Source organism: Meles meles, chromosome 12, assembly GCF_922984935.1.
Source record: "Meles meles chromosome 12, mMelMel3.1 paternal haplotype, whole genome shotgun sequence".
In the NCBI taxonomy this organism is placed as follows: domain Eukaryota; kingdom Metazoa; phylum Chordata; class Mammalia; order Carnivora; family Mustelidae; genus Meles; species Meles meles.
The window spans coordinates 39,883,540-39,907,681 of record NC_060077.1 but is presented as its reverse complement, the minus strand read 5'-3'; the positions used below and the strand labels follow the sequence as shown (position 1 = coordinate 39,907,681).

The following is a 24,142-nucleotide window of genomic DNA, read 5'->3' as shown; positions in this document are numbered from 1 at the left end:
AATAAGAAGGAATGGGTATAGAGCCTGAGCTATCCTTTATTGGGCCATATACAGATGGCTTTTAAACAACAAGCATGTACGTAGCACTTAACTCTGGGCCAAATCCTGTTCTAAGCACTTTACAACTACCAACTCATTAAATCATCATAAAAGTCCTATGAAATAGGCATTATGTACATTTTGCAGAGAATGAAACTGGGGCACAAGCGGTAATGTAATGTGCCTGAGACCACAGTGTGTATCTGGCTTTAGTTTAAGAGCGAGTAGTCAGTATAGTAAATCAACATCATCCCATTCACTGACTAAAGACTTCAACATTTTTAAACCTTCCTAATTAAAACTTAGAATGAGCTTTAAAAAGAACAAAAAAATCAAAGTTGATGGTCTGAATATATGCTATCTGACCACTAAATGATCACCCAATGTCGTATGAGAATTTAATACAGAGTAAAGGTGGCATTTTAAGTCAGGAGAATCAAGGCAAAGGTCATTAGGACTTTTACATGCACATGACTATCCTTTGGGGAGAAAAACTCAGTTATATGCCTACCACAACAACGTATGTAAAAATAATTTCAGATGGTGAGAAAACAGACACAATACAATGAAAGACAGTGCAGCTATTACAAAAGCAAGACAGGGGCACCCGGTTGGCTCAGTCGGAGCAGCATGTGACTCTGGATCTCAGGTTAAGTTAAAAGGTATAGAGAGGACTTAAAAATAAAATTTAAAAAATAATCAAGATACAGGCCTCAATCTGGAAAGGTACCACGATAGCTGTAACGTACTCATAAATATGAAGCAATCACCAGATGAGGAAAACACAACTATTCAGACAACCATCATTCACCTATCCACGTAACTACATACATCCAGACACAGAAGTATACATATCAAATTATTCTGAGTGGTTCACCTAGAGAGGGATACCAGCAGAGGGAACGCTTTTTAAAACTTTCATACTCTTCTGTCTTGACAGACTTTTTAAATGGCATTGTAATTTAAAAATCAGCACACACACGCAATTAAGTGATGACAATGCTAGGCAAGAAGACAGGACACAGGTCACAAGAAGCCTTATGTAAGGTCTTATCAAGGACCTTTCAGTTTATTCTTGGTTGATGAAATGCTAGCAAAAGCTTTTAAGCAGAGGGCAGAAAAAAACATTCTTCCTTCTATAAAGATCTTATTAGTGGCAGTGTAGAGAATTAACTTAAAAAATAACAAGACTAAAAATAGGGAAGATGGTTACGGAGGCTTTTAATATCTACCGATAATTGAGAATTTGCCATGTGCCATCTATAGTACCTAACTCAGCTCACTGAAGCCTTAAAATCCCGTGTATTGGAACCCTACAATCCCCATGTCGCATCTGAGGCATGAGATACTCACACATATCCTACTTGCATAATCAGTCAGTAAAAAAGCTGGAAAGAGAATTCAAACCCTGGTCTGCCTGCTTCACTGCAAAGTTACATTCCATTCCAGAACATGGCAGGGGCCTGGATAAGTGACGAAGAGGACTGTGACCAATGTGGAGCCAGAGCTGGGAACAGGTAGGAAGGGCAGATTTAGTACCTACAGAGGAGGCAAGACAGGGAGTACTTGAGGACTGGCCGGATGCAGAGGACAAAAAAGGCAGGGAATTTTTTGTTTCCAGATTATTTATTTATTTATTTGACAGAGAGAGAGACACAGTGAGAGAGAGAACACAAGCAGGGGGGAGTGGGAGAGGGAGAAGCAGGCTTCCTGCTGAGCAGGGAGCCCAATGCCATGTGGGGCTCCATCCCAGGACCCTGGGATCATGACCTGAGTCGAAGGCAGACGCCTAACAACTGAACCACCCAGATGCCCCAAGGCAGGGAATTTTAAACTGACACCCAGGTTTCAGGCTTGGAAGAAATACCCATATTTTCCATAATGTGTTGATTTTTACTTTTATAATGTTATCAGTACTGACTGATATGTTCAAGGACTCTATCTATATACAGCTCATGAACAATGACATTTTTGTACATAGTTTTCAATTCCAAATTTCTAGTGCATTACTATAGCTTCAGTGTCCCCCTGGGTACAGTATCTTGCAATGAATCTTTCATCTTAAATGTCTATTCACTGCAAATACTGACAGGGTATGAAAGGTTATGAAACTCTTTCCTTGCTTTCTCTTCTGGGACCTTATGATTTTCACGTGAGCTAACAATGGAACCTCCCAGGAATGTGAGAATCCCTCCTGGCTTTCTGTTCTTTCAATCACAGAGAAAATGGAGACCTTGAATACACCTGTATCTATAGATATACAGATACAGATAAATACATACACACACGCACTCATGTATAGGGTCCTTGGTTTCGATGGTAGAGTAGAAGTGGCATCTGTGATGTCTTCTGGGATTCTAGAAACCTCCTAAATTTTAAAATTTTGTGTGAGAATGGATATAAGCACTTCTCTAAGGAGATTACCAATAGCTTTCATTAGATATTCAAAAGGGTCTAATATCTAAAAAAAGATTAAGAGCCACATGGCTGTCCTTTAAGGGAATCTGTCACTAATCAATCCCCTGACTATACAACATATTCAGGAGTCTTCAATAAGCAGTCCCAAGCAGTTCCTGCAGCTGGTCCTCATGGATATACAGGCCAGGCAACAAGACATGCTTCAAATCCTGCTTTTTCAAACTGATGCCTATTTTTGCCATCTATTTGTTAGGCTAATGGGGAAAAATCGTCACCTACATAATTAAACATAACTTGCTGCAAGGCTTCAGTTAAGGCGGCAGTGAAGGATGGCTGGTTGTGTATTTTTAAACTCTCATTTTGGAGACTACTTCCTTGTTATTTTGAACATTTTTCATAGGTTAATTCTGTATCCCAAACTGTTGCCAAGATTATACCAAGCAGCACTCTACAAAAAGAGAACAAAGAACTCATGGCACAACACAAGTATTCTCTAGAAGCCAGTGGATGCAATTCCTCCTGCTTTTTTGTGAATCTATTCTACTGTAATCTCAGATGCAAACATTCTCATTTCACCAGAACTACTGACCTTATTGGTAGTAGGAAGTTTGGCTGAGGGGTATGTGTGTGTTTGTGTGTGTGTGTGTGTGTGTTGGAGGTGTGTGTGTGTGTGTGTGTATCCAGACACTCTGACCTGCCCACTGACACTGTGTGTGTGTGTGTGTGTGTGTGTGTGTGTGTGTGTCCAGGCACCCTGACCTACCTACTGACTGAATTACAGTCTCAAAAACAAAAGGAAAGCTCACAGTGGAGTGGGTGGAATACTGTTAGATCTAGGCAGCTTTACACCAACAAAGATCTTTATGAACAAAGAGAAAGAACCCACACAGTATAAAATAAAGAACTGCCTAGAGAGAACTTTTGAAAATAACTTCTGAAGTTGCCTGATAATTCACTGGCCAACATGAGTAGATGCCACAAATCTCTGAGAATAGTGTCTAAAGCAATAAGCCCACGTATTTCCCCCCCCAAGGGACTAAACCTGCCTTGGGTAAAAAGACAAAGATATTTCTAATATAAATTTGCTTCAACTGTAAGAGAAGAACTGTGGAAACTGTTTACACTTGATTCTGAATACCACTATTTTCTTCTTTTAATTTCTCTTCCTCTGAACAACTTGGAACATGACATTCAGCTTCCAGCTGGAACTGCAGATAAGCAACCTTCACAGGGGCTCCAAGCCCCTTCCAAGCAGGAGAAAGCAGCCCTGATTGGACTGTCTGATCTCACTGCTTCAGATCTGCTCAACTATCTCCCAGGCCTCTGGTACTTTGAATCTCACTATTACAGAGAAGTGGATTCTAAGAATAGGAAAGATATCTGAACTGCAAGATCAGGATGTATCTTCAGTTTTGCCCCAGAACTTACAGCTTTAGAGAACATGAGAAATGAACATGAATGAGAATTCCCTCTGTTCTTCAGAGTGCCAGCCATTAATCAGCTTAAATGACTTCACGTACCAAGGCTACAGTCCAGTTTTTAAACGCACGTCTTTCTCTGCCCAATAGGCCTTGGGATTTAAGCCCCAATCAAACATGTGAATATAATACACACAGTATTTTTTTTTTTTTTTTTACAAAATGTGCTCTTTCCCGGGAGAACTCTTAAATATCAATGAGGTTATCTTAAAACTGGGGGGCAGCAAAAGCAGCAAAAATACATTAGAAGGCAAAAACAAATAGAAAATCAAACAAGCACACACTTTAAGTAAATAAAAAGAGGATATAGATCCAGGCAATAATCTGATTCTAACCATATCAGAATTCATAATATAATGAGATATTTAATTTTCACTTTAACTACTAAAAAAGCCACGCATGGTCATGTGGCTAAGGATTAATATTTAAAGTATTATCTAAGAAGGATCTACATGAGAACTATGATAGTGTTCTCAGTGATTATCAAGTCATTTGGAAGCATGTTTAAAGCACAAAAAACCTGACATCTAACTGAATTGTTTGGGTTGGAAAGGTCCTACTTGTCTGAAATCATTCTACAGGGGGTTATAACAAATATGAATTTTCATGGCAGCGTCTTTCTGCACCTGCAATGCTAAACACAATTCCAGACTTCATCAAAAACAAAACACAGACACAGGTCTCTCAGATTCTATTTAATGTACTGGCATATTTTAAAAAATAGATTTTTAAAAATGTAATTCAGGTCTGGGTACAGAAGTTAAATTTAAAGTTAAAATTCCTTTCACTTGGACTTTACTAAGGAAGGCTGAGTGAGAACAGGAGTGTGTTCAAATAAAGCTGTCATATCTAGGGCAATTAGGGGGTTAAATTAGGAAGATGTCTTTGTTCCCCAACTACTCCCAACACTTACCAAATGAACCTCCCCCACCACCACCACCACATCATCCTACAGATGGCTAAAATTTCCTTATCTGGACACAAAGTATTTCTTTCCCAAATCATAGGAGATTACTACAGATTTTAAGAGAGGTGGAGGGACAGTACAATACAAGAACATGTTAAGGAGTGTCTGAGATAAACATGCTGCTGAAGAAAAGCAGGGGGAGGAAAAGCAGAAATGCCAAAGTCAACATTGTTTTGCCTTGTTTTAGGGAGACAAAGGAGAGCAACCAAGGAGACATTTCTGTTCCCCTCACAAAGGCAGGAGGAGCGAGCATGCAAGCTGTGGAACGGCATCACAGCAAGCGTGGAAGGTGTGGAACGGCAGGACTTGCCGACACTACGGTTTCAGACAAAGCTCCAGTGATGTGTGGCTTTCAGACTGGACACTCGCCCTGATGCACAGGAGATCAGGAGACTGCGCTCGAGCACCTCATTTGGGAGGCCATGCTTCACAGGGAGCAGCCAAGAGTACTGCTGTGGTCAAAGGGAGGCCAGTCCCGATGAGGACGCAGTCCCGGGAGATGGGGTCCTGGCTAGGGCTTTGAATGAATGCTATCAAGGGGCAGGTTCCAGGGACAGTGAAGGACTAGAATCTGACACGTGTCATCTTAAGAATTCTTGCATCTAATAAAGCGAACTACATGTCAGACACTATATTGGACTAAACACTGTATATATATTTTATGTAATTCTTCAACAGTCTCTAAGCAAGTGATATAATCTGCCACTTTCAGTTAAAAACTAAGAGTCAGAGAAATGCATCACAGGGTTCTTCTATAAAGTGAAGGGAAAGAAGCTGAAAGGGCTTAATGAGGCAGCACATGTACCAGCACCCAGCCAATAACAAGATGCTCCAAGGTGCACCTCTCCCAGAGAATCACAAAGCAGAGAGGAACTTAAAAAAGGAAAGAAACCCAGTCAGTTTCACAGAGATTACAGCTCTACCCAGAGACAAAACACACTATGTGTAATCACACAGAATGAGGAGGTAGGAAGACCAAGAGAAAGGTCTAGGATGTTACAAACTCCACTGGGTCTAGGTGGAACTCAAGTTAAGGGGGTAGATGAGATGCCCCAGGGGCCATGCAGAGTGCGGCCCCAGACAGAAGCCCAGGAGAAAAGGATTTTCGGAAGTGCCTGGCAAGGAGTAGCTAGGACCAAGCAAAAGGAGCAGCTAACAGAGGACAGCATCCTGGAGCAGAGGGAGTGTAAGCCAAGGCCTGACGTGTGTGGCTTTGAAATCAGGGTAGGGAGTGGGTGGGGGGCACTTCTGTGGACACAGTTTCAGGTCATGATGGGAGTAAAGGTCAGGATGCACAGCTGGAGGAGGAAAAGGTTAGAAAATGAAGAAAAGAGAAAATGCAGGCCAACATTTCAAGAAGCTAGAGCAGACTAAGGAGATGAGCTATCAAGGGGAGTGCAAGACCAAGGGCTGGTATGCTTTCTTAAAGATGGGACGGACAGATGTGTTGATGTTCCAGACACAAATGCTTGGAAGAGAAGCAAAGGTAACTTGCAAGCAGGACATGAGATGATTGATGGGTCATTGATCAATTCTCTCTAGAAAAGCAAAAATGGGAAGGCTCCAGAGTGTAAGTAAAAGGAAAAGGGGGAGGAAAGGGTACTTCTCCCAGTTCAGCCTGGGAAAGAGGTCTGAGTTGGTGTGAGTGAAGTTCTGTGGCAGGGGATGGAGGGAGGTTGCACCAAGTCCATCCAAGGAGTGATATCTTCTGCTGGGAGGGAGGGCAGAGGCCTGAGAGAAGTGTCTTCCCAGGGAGTAGGGAGTGCTCAGACAGATGGCAGGAAGGACAGCCAGGCACTGCCCTCTTAGCAGAGACTGTTAGTCTACAGTGCCATCAAGCTGCAAGGCTTTGATGTTTGTGCTTCTTCTGTAGCAGGGCTTGGCAGCTTAGTTAGGCACAGAAGTTAGAAGGCACACGTGATCCATCCAGAGCTGGGATTTTGGCAGGCATTTATGGGGAAAGGAGGACAGGGTACAGGCAGCTGAAGATCCTGGCAAAAAAAATGGCTGAAATGATGGAACCAGGGGGCCTAGCCTGGCCGGGGGAAGACATGAAGCCAGAAGGAAGGCAAAGGACAAATTCAACAACCACAGGTCTTAATTAAAGGAAAAACTGGTGCTATGAGAAAATGGGAGCAAGAGGGTCTGCAAAGACAGTGGATGGGATCAGATGTGGGTCTTAAAGTTCCACACTGCAGGAGAGGTCCAGTTCTAATTGATGCAAGTGTGGCAGGAAGCAAGTGACAGCCCTGGGAAGGGGGGTCTGGCACGTAAGGTACAAGGTGCCATGGCAAAGGATGTCCCGGGATGAGCACGAGACCCAGGCAAGAGCAGAGGGGAAGCTCGGGGAGGCAGCATGTGGGTGTACACGTGCACATAGGTGTACACAGGCACGGTCCAATGAAGTAACAAGAGTGAAAACCATAGGGAGGAGATAGCATAAACCTCATGGGAGGGAGGGCCAGGTGCAGAGTGACAAAATACTAAGGAGCAGGCAGGAGAAGGCTTGTGGTGGAGACCTGACCCTGAGGGGTAGAGAAGCATGTGTGGAAGAGACAACAGTGCACTCTGGGGACACAGAGGTTCCAGCAAAGCAGCTATGCATGCCGCCTGAAGAAAGGGGGGCTATGAAGGATGGTGCATCCCTTGTGGGTTTTTTAAGATTTCTTTATGTGTTTATTTGTGAGAAAGAGAGAGAGAGAGAACAGGTGGTGGTAGGGGTTGAGAGAGTGAGCGAGAATCTCAGGCAGACTCTGCACCAAGCATAGAGCCTGACGTGGGACTCGATCTCACAGCCCTGAGATCATGACCTGAGCCAAAATCAAGAGTCAGGTGCTTAACCAACTGAGCCACCCAGGTGCCCCAGTACATCATTTGTTTTACCACAGAGGGTGCTGCAGAGGTCACAGGAGAATGACGGGAGGGAGCCAGCCATGAGAAGCCACTCAGGCCAGGGGCAGGGACAGATCAGCACAGTAATGGAAAGAAGATGGCACCTGTGGTCAGTGGCTTCTAAAGAGAGCCATGTCCAAATCCCTGAACCTATGAATATGGTATGTTATGTGGAGAAAGGGATTTTCCAGATGTGATTAAGTGGACCATCTCGAGATGGAGAGGTTATCCAGGTGGGCCCAATGTCATCACAAGTGTCCTTGTAGGAGGGAAGCCAAAGGACCAGAGAAGGAGATGTGACCATGGAAACAGGTTGGAATGTTATGGTCCCACAAGCTAAGAAATGTAGGAAGCCTTCAGAAGCTAGAAAAGGCAAGGAAAGAGATTCTCCCCTACAGCCTGCAGAAGTAACATAACTCGGCTAACCCATTTTAGACTTCTGGCTTCCTGAAATTTAAGATAATAAATTTGTATTATACTAAGCCACTAAGTTCATGGTAATTTGTTACAAGTACAAAAGAGAGAGAGAGAGGAGAGAGAGAGAAAAAGAAAAACAACCCCCTTGCTATATAAAATTCAAACTATAACTACATATACTATAAAAGACACACAGAGAAGTCCAGGAGTATTAGCTTTTCCATGATGACTTTCATCTTGTTCTGAAATACCAATCATTTTAAAAATATTCAAGCATCCCTGGCCTCAGGAGCCCAAGCACACATTTAGCCTATCTGCTCAGCCATTGAACACTGGCTAGGGAGACAGGAACATCTGCTGGGCATAAAAAGTAGAGCTTTCAGGGCAGTGACTAAGGACAACCAGGATGTGTGGTTTGTGGGGCAAGGGCGGTTTGGGGCAAGGGAGGGCTATGCCCCCTCTGTCAGACTTGCTCCTAGAACGCTGGGACAGGTGCAGGTGGGGGTCCCTTTGGCTCATGGCCAGACAACAAGAGGGACAGCACCTGCCTTCATGTTGGTCCTACACTGCTCCCAAACCTCACTCTCACCAGCCAGAGCCAGGCAGACAGAGGCTGCCAAGCCCACAGGTCAGAATGCAGAGGCTGGGACAGCTTCATGAAGGGGAAGGGTCCTGGAGGGACAGGGACCTAGGAAGTTCAGAGAACAAGAAGAGACACAGAGGCCTCCCACGTGGATAAAGGCTCTGAACAGTTAAGCAGGGCAGCAACTGGCTGACCGGCACAGAAGCTGTTCATGTGCATCTGCAGATGAGGCCAGACTGTGGCGACTGGGATTCCAGGCTGGCATAGTTGAGCTTGTGATGGGCAACAGGGTAGGAAGAATGCTTCAGGAAGATCCAGTGGATGGTCAGATGACTGGCAAGGAGAGATGAGAGAAAGTTCTAGAACCAACTTCAAAACCAAAGGAAAAAATATTTTAAAGTTTGAATCAAGTCACGATAGGCACATTTCACCAGTAATGAAGAGAAAATGTTTTTACATTTTCTGTCAACAGAAGGTGTTTATATCCTTGTACACTCACTACCCCGGATGGTAAAATAAACCATAAATTATAAACCACTTTACTTTGTCTTACACAAAAAGAAATTCAAAATAGGCCTATAGATATGCAAAAATCTTGTGTGCAAATAAAATAAGCATACTCTTAAAATACACACATACATTTTTTCATAGAATACATGTCTGATTTGCATGATGGAACGGTTCGTGTGTGTGTGTGTCACTGGTACACCATCTAAAACTTGAATGTTAGGATGGAAATGACATATTAAAAGTAAAATACTTAATACATTTTAATAGTTTTCCAATCAGGATATGCAAACAGTTTCATTTTATTTTCGACATTTCGGTGTCCTGAAAAGTTCCATCTCGGCAGGCTAACCTGAACACCATTATTACAATATTTACACATTTAAAATGGACAGGAAGAGTCAAGAGCACAATGTTACTTCAAAACTGAATTCAATCTGATCATCTGTCTCAGAAAGCTGGTCTGGCCCATTTGCCTTTTTTATTCTACTGAAAGCTATTTTCAATTATAAGCCATGTCATTTCACCTCAGAATGTAAATGTCCAGTCAGAGTAACACTGTTATTTGAACACAGCATCCTCAGTCATCAGGACAAATCAGATCTAGTAACTGGTAAGCTTCTTCCTCCTCGATAAGGCCTGGAGGAGATGCTGTCTCTTCTCAGGACACCCAGCTCATTACATGCACATTCGACTCACAAGGAACATTCTACCTCACACCACTGTCATGTTTTCAAACATATCTTATATCCCAATAGATGGCAAGATTTTAAGCAACCATGCCATAAATCCCTTAGTGTCTCAGTCTACATCTTACATGGAGCTTTGTAGAGATGGAGCCTCAAAAACGTGAGTAGCTTGACTGTTAAATTCTGAGTGAAGACAAAGCCATGCCTACAGGTCAGACATGTCCACTTTCTCATGTGCTCATACTCTATGGTCAGTTTCAGAACTGACCAAAATTAGAGTCCACAAGGTTTAGAAAGTCAAATTTTAAAGTCACATAATGAAAGTCAAGATGGCGGAGAAGTAGCAGCCTGAGACTACATCAGGTAGCAGGAGATCAGCTCGATAGCTTATCTAAACATTGCAAACACCTACAAATCCAACGGGAGAGCGAAGAGAAGAAGAACAGCAACTCTAGAAACAGAAAATCAACCACTTTCTGAAAGGTAGGACTGGCGGAGAAGTGAATCTAAAACGACGGGAAGATAGACCGCGGGGGGAGGGGCCGGCTCCCGGCAAGCGGCGGAGGAACGGAGCACAAAATCAGGACTTTTAAAAGTCTGTTCCACTGAGGGACATTGCTCCAGGGGCTAAACCGGGGTGAAGCCCACGCAGGGCCAGCGTGGCCCCAGGCCCTGCAGGGTCACAGAAGGATCGGGGGTGTCGGAGTGTCGGAGAGCTCGCAGGTATTAGAACGGAGAAGCCGGCTGGAGAGACAGAGCCGAGGACTAAACTCTCAGCTCGGGGTTACCTTGAACTGGTCGCGGGCTGGGTGAGCTCGGAGCGCGGCTAGAGGCTGGGGATACGGGAGTGATTGGGTGCTGTCCTCTGGGGGCGCACTGAGGAGTGGGGCCCCAGGCTCTCGGCTCCTCCGGGCTGGAGACTGGGAGGCCACCATTTTCATTCCCGTCCTCCGGAACTCTACGGAAAGCGTTCAGGGAACAGAAGCTCCCAAAAGGGAACCCGAGCCGATTACTTAGTCCGGCCACCGGTAAGGGCGGTGCAATCCCGCCTCGGGCAAAGACACTTGAGAGTCACTACAACAGGCCCCTCCCCCAGAAGATCAACAAAATATCCAGCCAGGACGAAATTCATCTATCAAGGAGAAAGCAGATTCAATTCCTAAGACAGCAGAGCAATTCCAGAGGAGGAGAAAGCAAAGCACGGAACTCATGGCTTTCTCCCCATGATTCTTTAGTCTTGCGGCTACTTCAATTTTTTTTTCTTTTTTCAATTTTTTTTTCTTTTTTCTTTTTTCTTCTTCTGCTAAATTTTTTTTAAACTTTTAACCTTTTCTTTTTTAACATTTTTTGACTAGTTCATCTTAATATACATATTTTTTCTTTCTTTTTTATATTTTTTATTTGTTTTATTTTTTAAATTTTTTTCTTTCTTTTTTTTCTTTTTCTTATTTTTTCAGAAGCTGTTTTTATCCCCTTTCTCCCCCCCACAATTTGGGGTCTCTTCTGATTTGGTTACAGCGCATTTTTCCGGGGTCTTTGCCACCCTTTTAGTAGTTTATTTGCTCCTTCATATCCTCTTATCTGGACAAAATGACAAGGCGGAAAAAATCACCACAAACAAAAGAACAAGAGACAGTACCGAAGGCTAGGGACCTAATCAACACAGACATGGGTAATATGTCAGATCAAGAGTTCAGAATGACGATTCTGAACATTCTAGCCGGGCTCGAAAAAGGCATGGAAGATATGAGAGAAACCCTCTCTGGAGATATTAAAGCCCTTTCTGGAGAAATTAAAGAACTAAAATCTAACCAAGTTGAAATCAAAAAAGCGATTAATGAGGTGCAATCAAAAATGGAGGCTCTCACTGCTAGGATAAATGAGGCAGAAGAAAGAATTAGTGATATAGAAGACCAAATGACAGAGAATAAGGAAGCCGAGCAAAAGAGGGACAAACAGCTACTGGACCATGAGGGGAGAATTCGAGAGATAAGTGACACCATAAGACGAAACAACATTAGAATAATTGGGATTCCAGAAGAAGAAGAAACAGAGAGGGGAGCAGAAGGTCTATTGGAGAGAATCATTGGAGAGAATTTCCCTAATATGGCAAAGGGAACAAGCATCAAAATCCAGGAGATGCAGAGAACCCCCCTCAAAGTCAACAAGAATAGGTCCACACCCCGTCACCCAATAGTAAAATTTACAAGTCTTAGTGACAAAGAGAAAATCCTGAAAGCAGCCCGAGAAAAGAAGTCTGTAACATACAATGGTAAAAATATTAGATTGGCGGCAGACTTATCCACAGAGACCTGGCAGGCCAGAAAGAGCTGGCATGATATATTCAGAGCACTAAACGAGAAGAACATGCAGCCAAGAATACTCTATCCAGCTAGGCTATCATTGAAAATAGAAGGAGAGATCAAAAGCTTCCAGGACAAACAAAAACTGAAAGAATTTGCAAACACCAAACCAGCTCTAAAGGAAATATTGAAAGGGGTCCTCTAAGCAAAGAGAGAGCCTAAAAGTAGTAGATCAGAAAGGTACAGAGACAATATACAGTAACAGTCACCTTACAGGCTACTAATGGCACTAAATTCATATCTCTCAATAGTTACCCTGAATGTTAATGGGCTAAATGCCCCAATCAAAAGACACAGGGTATCAGAATGGATAAAAAAACAAAACCCATCAGTATGTTGCCTACAAGAAACTCATTTTAGACGCGAGACACCTCCAGATTTAAAGTGAGGGGGTGGAAAACAATTTACCATGCTAATGGGCATCAGAAGAAAGCTGGGGTGGCAATCCTTATATCAGATCAATTAGATTTTAAGCCAAAGACTATAATAAGAGATGAGGAAGGACACTATATCCTACTCAAAGGGTCTGTCCAACAAGAAGATCTAACAATTTTAAATATCTATGCCCCTAACGTGGGAGCAGCCAACTATATCAACCAATTAATAACAAAATCAAAGAAACACATCAATAATAATACAATAATAGTAGGGGACTTGAACACTCCCCTCACTGAAATGGACAGATCATCCAAGCCAAAGATCAACAAGGAAATAAAGGCCTTAAATGACACACTGGACCAGATGGACATCACAGATATATTCAGAACATTTCATCCCAAAGCAACAGAATACACATTCTTCTCTAGTGCACATGGAACCTTCTCCAGAATAGATCACATCCTGGGTCACAAATCAGGTCTCAACCGGTATCAAAAGATTAGGATTATTCCCTGCATATTTTCAGACCACAATGCTCTGAAGCTAGAACTCAATCACAAGAGGAAAGCTGGAAAGAACCCAAATACCTGGAGACTAAACAGCATCCTTCTAAAGAATGAATGGGTTAACCAGGAAATTAAAGAAGAATTGAAAAAATTCATGGAAACAAATGATAATGAAAACACAACAGTTCAAAATCTGTGGGACACAGCAAAGGCAGTCCTGAGAGGAAAATATATAGCAGTACAAGCCTTTCTCAAGAAACAAGAAAGGTCTCAAGTACACAACCTAACCCTACACGTAAAGGAGCTGGAGAAAGAACAAGAAATAAACCCTAAACCCAGCAGGAGAAGAGAAATCATAAAGATCAGAGCAGAAATCAATGAAATAGAAACCAAAAAAACAATAGAAAAAATCAATGAAACTAGGAGCTGGTTCTTTGAAAGAATCAATAAGATTGATAAACCCCTGGCCAGACTCATCAAAAAGAAAAGAGAAAGGACCCAAATCAATAAAATCATGAATGAAAGAGGAGAGATCACAACTAACACCAAAGAAATACAGACAATTATAAGAACATACTATGAGCAACTCTACGCCAACAAATTGGACAATCTGGAAGAAATGGATGCATTCCTAGAGACATATAAACTACCACAACTGAACCAGGAAGAAACAGAAAACCTGAACAGGCCCATAACCAGTAAGGAGATTGAAACAGTCATCAAAAATCTCCAAATAAACAAAAGCCCAGGGCCAGACGGCTTCCCAGGGGAATTCTACCAAACATTTAAAGAAGAACTAATTCCTATTCTCTTGAAACTGTTCCAAAAAATAGAAACGGAAGGAAAACTTCCAAACTCATTTTATGAGGCCAGCATCACCTTGATCCCAAAACCAGACAAGGATCCCACCAAAAAAGAGAACTACAGACCAATATCCTTGATGAACACAGATGCAAAAATTCTCGCCAAAATACTAGCCAATAGGATTCAACAGTACATTAAAAGGATTATTCACCACGATCAAGTGGGATTTATTCCAGGGCTGCAGGGTTGGTTCAACATCCACAAATCAATCAATGTGATAGAACACATTAATAAAAGAAAGAACAAGAACCATATGATACTCTCAATAGATGCTGAAAAAGCATTTGACAAAGTACAGCATCCCTTCCTGATCAAAACTCTTCAAAGTGTAGGGATAGAGGGCACATACCTCAATATTATCAAAGCCATCTAGGAAAAACCCACCGCAAATATCATTCTCAATGGAGAAAAACTGAAAGCTTTTCCGTTAAGGTCAGGAACACGGCAGGGATGTCCATTATCACCACTGCTATTCAACATAGTACTAGAAGTCCTAGCCTCAGCAATCAGACAACAAAAAGAAATTAAAGGCATCCAAATTGGTAAAGAAGAAGTCAAACTATCACTCTTCGCAGATGATATGATACTATATGTGGAAAACCCAAAAGACTCCACTCCAAAACTGCTAGAACTTGTCCAGGAATTCAGTAAAGTGTCAGGATATAAAATCAATGCACAGAAATCAGTTGCATTTCTGTACACCAACAACACGACTGAAGAAAGAGAAATTAAGGAGTCAATCCCATTTACAATTGTACCCAAAACTATAAGATACCTAGGAATAAACCTAACCAAAGAGACTAAGAATCTATACACAGAAAATTATAAAGTACTCATGAAAGAAATTGAGGAAGACACAAAAAAATGGAAAAATGTTCCATGCTCCTGGATTGGAAGAATAAATATTGTGAAAATGTCTATGCTACCTAAAGCAATCTACACATTTAATGCAATCCCTATCAAAATACCATCCATTTTTTTCAAAGAAATGGAACGAATAATCCTAAAATTTATATGGAACCAGAAAAGACCTCGAATAGCCAAAGGAATATTGAAGAACAAAGCCAAAGTTGGTGGCATCACAATTCCGGACTTCAAGCTCTATTACAAAGCTGTCATCATCAAGACAGCATGGTACTGGCACAAAAACAGACACATAGATCAGTGGAACAGAATAGAGAGCCCAGAAATCGACCCTCAACTCTATGGTCAACTCATCTTCGACAAAGCAGGAAAGAATGTCCAATGGAAAAAAGACAGCCTCTTCAATAAATGGTGCTGGGAAAATTGGACAGCCACATGCAGAAAAATGAAATTGGACCACTTCCTTACACCACACACGAAAATAGACTCCAAATGGATGAAGGACCTCACTGTGAGAAAGGAATCCATCCAAATCCTTGAGGAGAATGCAGGCAGCAACCTCTTCGACCTCAGCCGTAGCAACATCTTCCTAGGAACAACGGCAAAGGCAAGGGAAGCAAGGGCAAAAATGAACTATTGGGATTTCATCAAGATCAAAAGCTTTTGCACAGCAAAGGAAACAGTTAACAAAACCAAAAGACAACTGACAGAATGGGAGAAGATATTTGCAAACGACATATCAGATAAAGGGCTAGTATCCAAAATCTATAAGGAACTTAGCAAACTCAACACCCAAAGAACAAACAATCCAATCAAGAAATGGGCAGAGGACATGAACAGACATTTCGGCAAAGAAGACATCCAGATGGCCAACAGACACATGAAAAAGTGCTCCACGTCACTCGGCATCAGGGAAATACAAATCAAAACCACAATGAGATATCACCTCACACCAGTCAGAATGGCTAAAATTAACAAGTCAGGAAATGACAGATGCTGGCGAGGATGTGGAGAAAGGGGAACCCTCCTCCACTGTTGGTGGGAATGCAAGCTGGTGCAACCACTCTGGAAAACAGCATGGAGGTTCCTCAAAATGTTGAAAATAGAACTACCCTATGACCCAGCAATTGCACTACTGGGTATATACCCTAAAGATACAAACATAGTGATCCGAAGGGGCACGTGTACCCGAATGTTTATAGCAGCAATGTCTACAATAGCCAGACTATGGAAAGAACCTAGATGTCCATCAACAGATGACTGGATAAAGAAGATGTGGTATATATACACAATGGAATACTATGCAGCCATCAAAAGAAATGAAATCTTGCCATTTGCGACGACGTGGATGGAACTAGAGCGTATCATGCTTAGTGAAATAAGTCAATCGGAGAAAGACAACTATCATATGATCTCCCTGATATGAGGACATGGAGAAGCAACATGGGGGGTTAGGGGGATAGGAGAAGAATAAATGAAACAAGATGGGATTGGGAGGGAGACAAACCATAAATGACTCTTAATCTCACAAAACAAACTGGGGGTTGCTGGGGGGAGGTGGGATTGGGAGAGGGGGAGGGGGCTATGGACATTGGGGAGGGGAGGCGAACCATAAGAGACTATGGACTCTGAAAAACAACCTGAGGGTTTTGAAGGGTCAGGGGTGGGAGGTTGGGGCAACCTGCGGGTTTTGAAGGGTCAGGGGTGGGAGGTTGGGGGAACAGGTGGTGGGTAATGGGGAGGGCACGTTTTGCATGGAGCACTGGGTGTTGTGCAAAAAGAATGAATACTGTTACACTGAAAAAATAAATAAAATGAAAAAAAAAAAAAGGTCACATGATGAACCAAGGAATCCTCAAAGACTGCATTCCCTGCTCATTGCTCATCTCTCCTCTGTGGACAGAGTCACAGATTCACTTATACCTTCTAGAGGGAACCCACCACTGCCTTCACAATGCCATGTTTCCCCTCACTTAGCGCTTGCCAGTACCTCTCTTATCAGATCTCTAGAAAGTCAAGGGAGAGAGTTCTATGACCCATAACCTACTATTAAATAAGTACCAATGTAGGGATTTATTTCAAGAACAGAAAAGAAATCTCACATTTGCCTCTTGGTGGTTTATTTATTACTCAGTCACAAGGGAAAATCTGGGGGAGAAATTTTCTGTTCTGTAGGTGTTCTTGCACTAGCTATTGGACCTTGACGTGTCCTGAAGGAGAAACCAAGAAATAGTGTTAATCCACTCACTAGCTGAGCTGAGGGAAGAATGCAGGCACTGGCCAGAATCTAATGGCTCTCTGTCATCAGCCCAAACCTGTCTTGCTCTGGAAACAAAGGCCCATTTCAGCCAAACACATTAAAAAGTGGTTCAATTCTCAGTAGAAGGAAGAGAGGACCCCAGCCAGGGGACCCACGGGGGTCTGATTCCCAAGACCCTGAATCATTCATGGCCAATACTGCTACCTGGAAGTCCTGACTTCAATCACTGACTGGTCTTATATTTTTGTGGTCCGTGATTGCCTTGAGACCCTACGACACTCATCCATGCCCACCCACTGGGTCACAAGTCTCGTTGGTGTCCTGTGGTTGAACCTCACACCATGGGCCCGGATGGACTACATGTGCCCTTGGGGCTCACAGCTTCTGACAGGCCTTAGCTGGGTTTGGGGCCAGTCCACTCTACACTCTGTCTTGCAGTGACCACACGGCACAGGCACAAGATGGGCCCAAGGATGGAGAGAAAGTGTAACTACAGGTTGTCCTGGATTGCTCCAGTCAAAGCCAACTCTCTTTAAGGACCTTCTATGCTCAGAAATGAAAAGCGTTTACCCAGAAGTCATTCAACATTGGCTGATCATGAGTACACTAAGAACAGAGACTGTGAGGAAACGTGAAAGAGAAGAAGATACCCCTTCCCTAGGGACCTTGAACCCTAATTCTCATCAAGTGACAGACTCATCGGGAGTCAGCAGGCACTGCACAGTTCCTACAAGCTACTACCAGCTTGGACCTCCATCCTGCACACAGAAGCCCAAGGAGGTTCTCAAGCTCCAGGGCGCCAGGCCCCAGTCGCAGAGGTTCTAATTTAGCAGGTTTCGGGAATACCTATACACATGGGTTTTCCAAAGCTCCAGAAAGGCATTCAATGTGAAGACTGGGTTGAGTACGCAATATTTAGTATTTCTTAAATGGAAGCTGCCAGTGTTTGGTTTCTCTTTCTTTCCCTATTAGCATTACTTCTTCCCCCATTCTATTGCCATGGCCAGGGTTAAAATTGTTAGCCCTTTTGGGGCACCTGGGTGGCTCAGTCGGTTGAGCACCTAATTCTTGGTTTCAGCTCAGGTCCTGATCTCAGGGTCCTGATATCAAGGTCATGAGATCGAGCCAAGTGTCAGATTCTGCACTCAGTGGGTAGTCTGCTTGAGATTCTCTCTCCCTCTCCTTCAGCTCCTCCCAGCTGCACTCTTTCTCTCACTCTAAAATAAATAATTAAATCTTTTAAAATATTGCTCGCCCCTTTGCATAATAAAAAGTACTAGATGTAACTCAACAAAATATCATGAAAAGTAAAGCAAATAAAAAGCGTTACTTTCTCACTGCTGGTTAAAATGCAATATAATGATGAAACCTGATGCGATTTTTTTAATATAAATTCCCCTGAAGTGTTGAAAACACAGACCAAGAAGAATAGAAAGGGTAGCAGGAGATTTGGTACCTTGGGTAAAGATGATTCCCCTCAAGTAAAACCTCTCCCCACCCCCGTGCCAGCAGTCACTTGGTCAAGCAAGCCCACACAGGCTGCTCTGGACATTGTTAGAATCAGGCAGAACATGGGGTTTCACTATCTCCTCCAGCATGTTACCTGACCGACCACTTCCATGCAACACATCAAAACAGACCCCTCAGACCTAATCCTTGGGTGGTCCTGTGCAAGTAATATCTGCTAATACAAAGAAAGATTATGTGCGCATTGCATTCAATGCCCTTTAGGTGTAACAACTGATTTTATCCTCCAGCAACCCCAGAAGGTAGGTATGGTAATTTCCTTATATTATAGATGAGGAAACTGAAGCAGAAAGAGACTGAATGACTTGCCCAAGGTCACAGAGCTGGAAGGGAGTAGCACTGGGTTTCCGGAGGACACATTCTGAATCACTAAGGCTTCCATTACCTTTGTTAGGTTCCTTTCCAGTGAAACCTACAAATGAAATCAGTTGAGTGTTCTGTGTACGCAAATGATTTCCTTTTGATTATTTCTCTTAAGTGCCCATTTCTTGCCAAAACATAAGACTGTTAATGGTTCACCTTGGAAAACAGTTCAACAGGTGCAGCTATAGCCTTCTGTTCTGTCAAATACTGCTCCCATGACCATGCTTCCTGTGCAGCCATTGAAGGGACTGGAAAAGAAAACACAGTGACTTTTCTTGAAGCAGTTAGGGACAGAAAAATAGTATCTAACTGAAGATAAACATAACAAGCAGCCTGATTCATCAAATAGGTAATCAGGAGAACTAGCAACTAATAAAAACTTTCTCTCTCACTTTCCATGAGCATTTAGTAAAATCATCTAACCAGTCCATGTGCAGCTTCTCCTGTTTTAGAACAAGTCTATGAATATATCCCCTTCCCCAAAAATAGCACTGATAAACACTTAAAATGGGTAGTTTTGGGGCGCCTGGGTGGCTCAGTCATTAAGCTTCTGCCTTCAGCTCCGGTCATGATCCCAAGGTCCTGGGATGGAGCCCCACATCAGTATCCCTGCTTGGCGGGAAGCCTGCTTCTCCCTCTCCTTCTGCTGCTCCCTGCTTGTGTTTCCTTTCTCACTGTGTCTCTGTCAAATAAATAAATAAAATCTTTTTTAAAAAATGGGTAGTTTCTTACTCCTCTCAAAGAAGAGTAAACAGGTACTGGTTTTCTAAAACATGACTTGGTTCATTTTAAGGTGAATGACCTGCAAATATCCGTATAATCTCCTTTTGTCTTCATACCTCTTTTTGGGATGAACATCAAGTGGTACAACTTGTTGGAAGACAATTGTGGAAATATATGTCAAAAGCCTTAAAAATTATTCATATATAATTTTGAACCAGCTATTCTGTTTCGAGGAATCTGTCTTAATGCGATTACAGGGAATGTGCACAAGGGTTTCTATCCTAGAACTCCTCATAATAACGGAACATTGGAAACAAACTACTGGTCTACAAAGAGAAGGTTAATTAAATGCATTATACAGACGTGTCACTTTAATAATAAGCTGTAAAATTACATTATAGAAGATTAATGGCAGAGATAGACTATGTAAATGATACACTACCAGTGGGGAAAAAGATAGCAGTTTAGAAAACAAAATGATCCTTTTTGGTAAAATACGTAATTGAAATGTGAAAGACTAAAATTATGTAAATCAAAATCTTTTTTTTTTTTAAGATTTTATTTATTTATTTGACAGACAGAGATCACAAGTAGGCAGAGAGGCAGGCAGAGAGAGTGAGAGGGAAGCAGGCTCCCTGCCGAGCAGAGAGCCCGATGCGGGACTCGATCCCAGGACCCCGAGATCATGACCTGAGCCGAAGGCAGCGGCTTAAACCACTGAGCCACCCAGGCGCCCCTGTAAATCAAAATCTTAAGTGAAGTCATCTTTAACTGCCAGGATTATGGCTTCTTCCCAATCTTCTCTGCACTTTATCTTTCTGCTTTCCAAATTTTCTAAAAATTCAAAATCTGAAAAGGATTGATAACTGTTTTTAAGTTTATACTTTGACATCCCAGTAATTTCCCCTCTAGGATTAACATGCTAAGTAGTCTTGATAAAAGTTGATAGTAAAAATATACATCAAAACGTTATTACAACAAAAACATGAAATAATAGTAATATGAGAAGAAGGTCAAAAAGACTATATACATATACATATATACATAGGCACATGTGTACATATGATTTTGAAGTTACTGAAAACTATTTTTTTAAAGATTTTATTTATTTATTTGACAGACAGATATTACAAGTAGGCAGAGAGGCAGGCAGAGAGAGAGAGGAGGAAGCAGGCTCCCTGCTTAGCAGATAGCCCGATGCAGGGCTTGATCCCAGGACCCTGGGATCATGACCTGAGTCAAAGACATAGGCTTTAACCCACTGAGCCATACAGGCGCCCCTGAAAACTAATTTTTTAAGTAACAAAATATCTTGCAAATTTTCTAGGTTAAGTAAAATCAAGATAAAGATCATAAAACATAAAATAGATTATATTATCCTAAGTTTTAAAATATAATTTTTTACATATATTGAGATATTTGTTTATTCAACACATTTATAAAACACCTTCTTTGTGCAAGGCACATGTCCACACATACAACACACATGCATAGAAAAGCAACTGAAGAGGAACAGCAAAATATGAATAGTGGCTATATGTGGGTAGTAGGATTAATGTAAATATTCTTTGTTACTTTCTACTATTTTAAGATTCTCTACAAGTATTAGTACCATACATGTACACATACACACACACACACTCTCTCTTTCTCTCTCTCATATGCACACACCCTGAAGAAGAAGGGCCAAAAAGCACTATGTGAGTTTTAACATTTATCATGCTGTAGAATGTTCCTGAAGAAGGGACAGATGGTAAAAGGTCAGACCTGCATAAGCAATGGTAGTGACAGGTGGTAAGATACACCTCTAAGTCAAACATTTGAAACCTCTCAAGACAATACAGCAACATAATGCAGTGACAAACATAAAAATCCATAAATTGTACAGGAAGAATTCACATAGACTTTTTTTTTTTAGTTTTTTTTTGTTTGTTTGTTTATTTACAGCATAACAGTGTTCATTGTTTTGGCATCACACCCAGTGCTCCATGCAGTACGTGCCCTCCCTATTACCCACCACCTGGTTCCTCAACCTCCCACCGCCCCCCTGCCGCCCCTTCATAACCCTCTGGTTGTTTTTCAGAGTCCATAGTCTCTCATGGTTCATCTCCCCTTCCAGTTTCCCTCAACTCCCTCTCCTCTCCATCTCCCCATGTCCTCCATGTTATTTGTTATGCTCCACAAATAAGTGAGACCATATGATACTTGACTCTCTCTGCTTGACTTATTTCGCTCAACATAATTTCTTCCAGTCCCGTCCATGTTGCTACAAAAGTTGGGTATACGTCCTTTCTGATGGAGGCATAATACTCCATTGTGTATATGGACCACATCTTCCTTATCCATTCATCCGTTGAAGGGCATCTTGGTTCTTTCCACAGTTTGGCGACCATAGCCATTGCTGCAATAAACATTGGGGTACAAATGGCCCTTCTTTTCACTACATCTGTGTCTTTGGGGTAAATACCCAGTAGTACAATTGCAGGGTCATAGGGAAGCTCTATTTTTAATTTCTTCAGGAATCTCCACACTGTTCTCCAAAGTGGCTGCACTAACTTGCATTCCCACCAACAGTGTAAGAGGGTTCCCCTTTCTCCACATCCTCTCCAACACACGTTGTTTCCTGTCTTGCTAATTTTGGCCATTCTAACTGGTGTTAGGTGGTATCTCAATGTTGTTTTAATTTGAATCTCCCTGATGGCTAGTGATGATGAACATTTTTTCATGTGTCTGATAGCCATTTGTATGTCTTTGTTGGAGAAGTGTCTGTTCATATCTTCTGCCCATTTTTTGATATGATTATCTGTTTTGTGTGTGTTGAGTTTGAGAAGTTCTTTATAGATCCTGGATATCAACCTTTTGTCTGTACTGTCATTTGCAAATATCTTCTCCCATTCCGTGGGTTGCCTCTTTGTTTTGTTGACTGTTTCCTTTGCTGTGCAGAAGCTTTTGATCTTGATGAAGTCCCAAAAGTTCATTTTTGCTTTAGTTTCCTTGGCCTTTGGAGACATATCTTGAAAGAAGTTGCTGTGGCTGATATCGAAGAGGTTACTGCCTATGTTCTCCTCTAGGATTCTGATAGATTCCTGTCTCACGTTGAGGTCTTTTATCCATTTCGAGTTTATCTTTGTGTATGGTGTAAGAGAATGGTCGAGTTTCATTCTTCTACATATCGCTGTCCAGTTTTCCCAGCACCATTTATTGAAGAGACTGTCTTTTTTCCATTGAATATTTTTTTCCTGTTTTGTCGAAGATTATTTGACCATAGAGTTGAGGGTCCATATCTGGGCTCTCCACTCTGTTCCACTGGTCTATGTGTCTGTTTTTATGCCAGTACCACGCTGTCTTGGTGATCACAGCTTTGGGTTGCAGATTGGATAAAACGACAGGACCCATCCATATGTTGTCTACAAGAGACCCATTTTGAAACTAAGGATACACCCAGACTGAAAGTGAAGGGATGGAGAAGCATCTTTAATGCCAATGGGCCTCAAAAGAAGGCCGGGGTAGCGATTCTCATATCAGATAAATTAGATTTTAAACTAAAGACTGTAGTCAGAGATACAGAAGGACACTACATAATTCTTAAAGGGACTATCCGCCAAGACGATCTAACAATTGTGAATATCTATGCCCCCAATATGGGAGCACCCAATTACATAAGAAAACTATTAATCAAGATAAAGAGTCATATTGATATGAATACAATAATAGTAGGAGATCTTAATACGCCTCTCTCAGAAATAGACAGATCATCGAAGCAGAAAATTAATAAAGAAAAAGAGCATTGAATGAAACATTGGACCAGATGGACCTCATAGACATATACAGAACATTCCACCCTAAAACAACAGAATACTCATTCTTCTCAAGTGCACATGGAACCTTCTCCAGAATAGACCACATACTGGGTCACAAAGCAGGACTCAACCGATACCAAAAGACTGACATTATTCCCTGCATATTCTCCGATCACAATGCTTTGAAACTGGAGCTCAATCACAAGGAAAAGTTCAGAAGGAACTCAAACACCTGGAAGCTAAAGACCACCTTGCTTAAGAATGCTTGGATCAACCAGGAGATCAAAGATGAACTTAAACAATTCATGGAAACCAATGAGAATGAAGACACCTCAGTCCAAAACCTATGGGATACAGCAAAGGCGGTTCTAAGGGGGAAATACATAGCCATCCAAGCCTCCCTCAAAAACATTGAAAAATCCAGAATACACCAGCTGTCTCTACACCTTAAAGAACTGGAGAATCAACAACAAATCAAACCAACTCCACATGCAAGAAGGGAAA

At 42.0% G+C, this 24,142-nt stretch overlaps 1 protein-coding gene across 1 annotated transcript in view; it reads right to left on the bottom strand.

The window, feature by feature from the left end:
- Positions 1-24,142, bottom strand: part of L3MBTL4 (L3MBTL histone methyl-lysine binding protein 4) — a 500,325-nt gene that overhangs the window by 325,943 nt on the left and 150,240 nt on the right. The window contains exon 5 of the mRNA XM_046025260.1: positions 19,272-19,363. Within this exon, the coding sequence (XP_045881216.1) occupies positions 19,272-19,363 (92 nt within the window). The remainder of the gene's footprint in view (positions 1-19,271; positions 19,364-24,142) is intronic.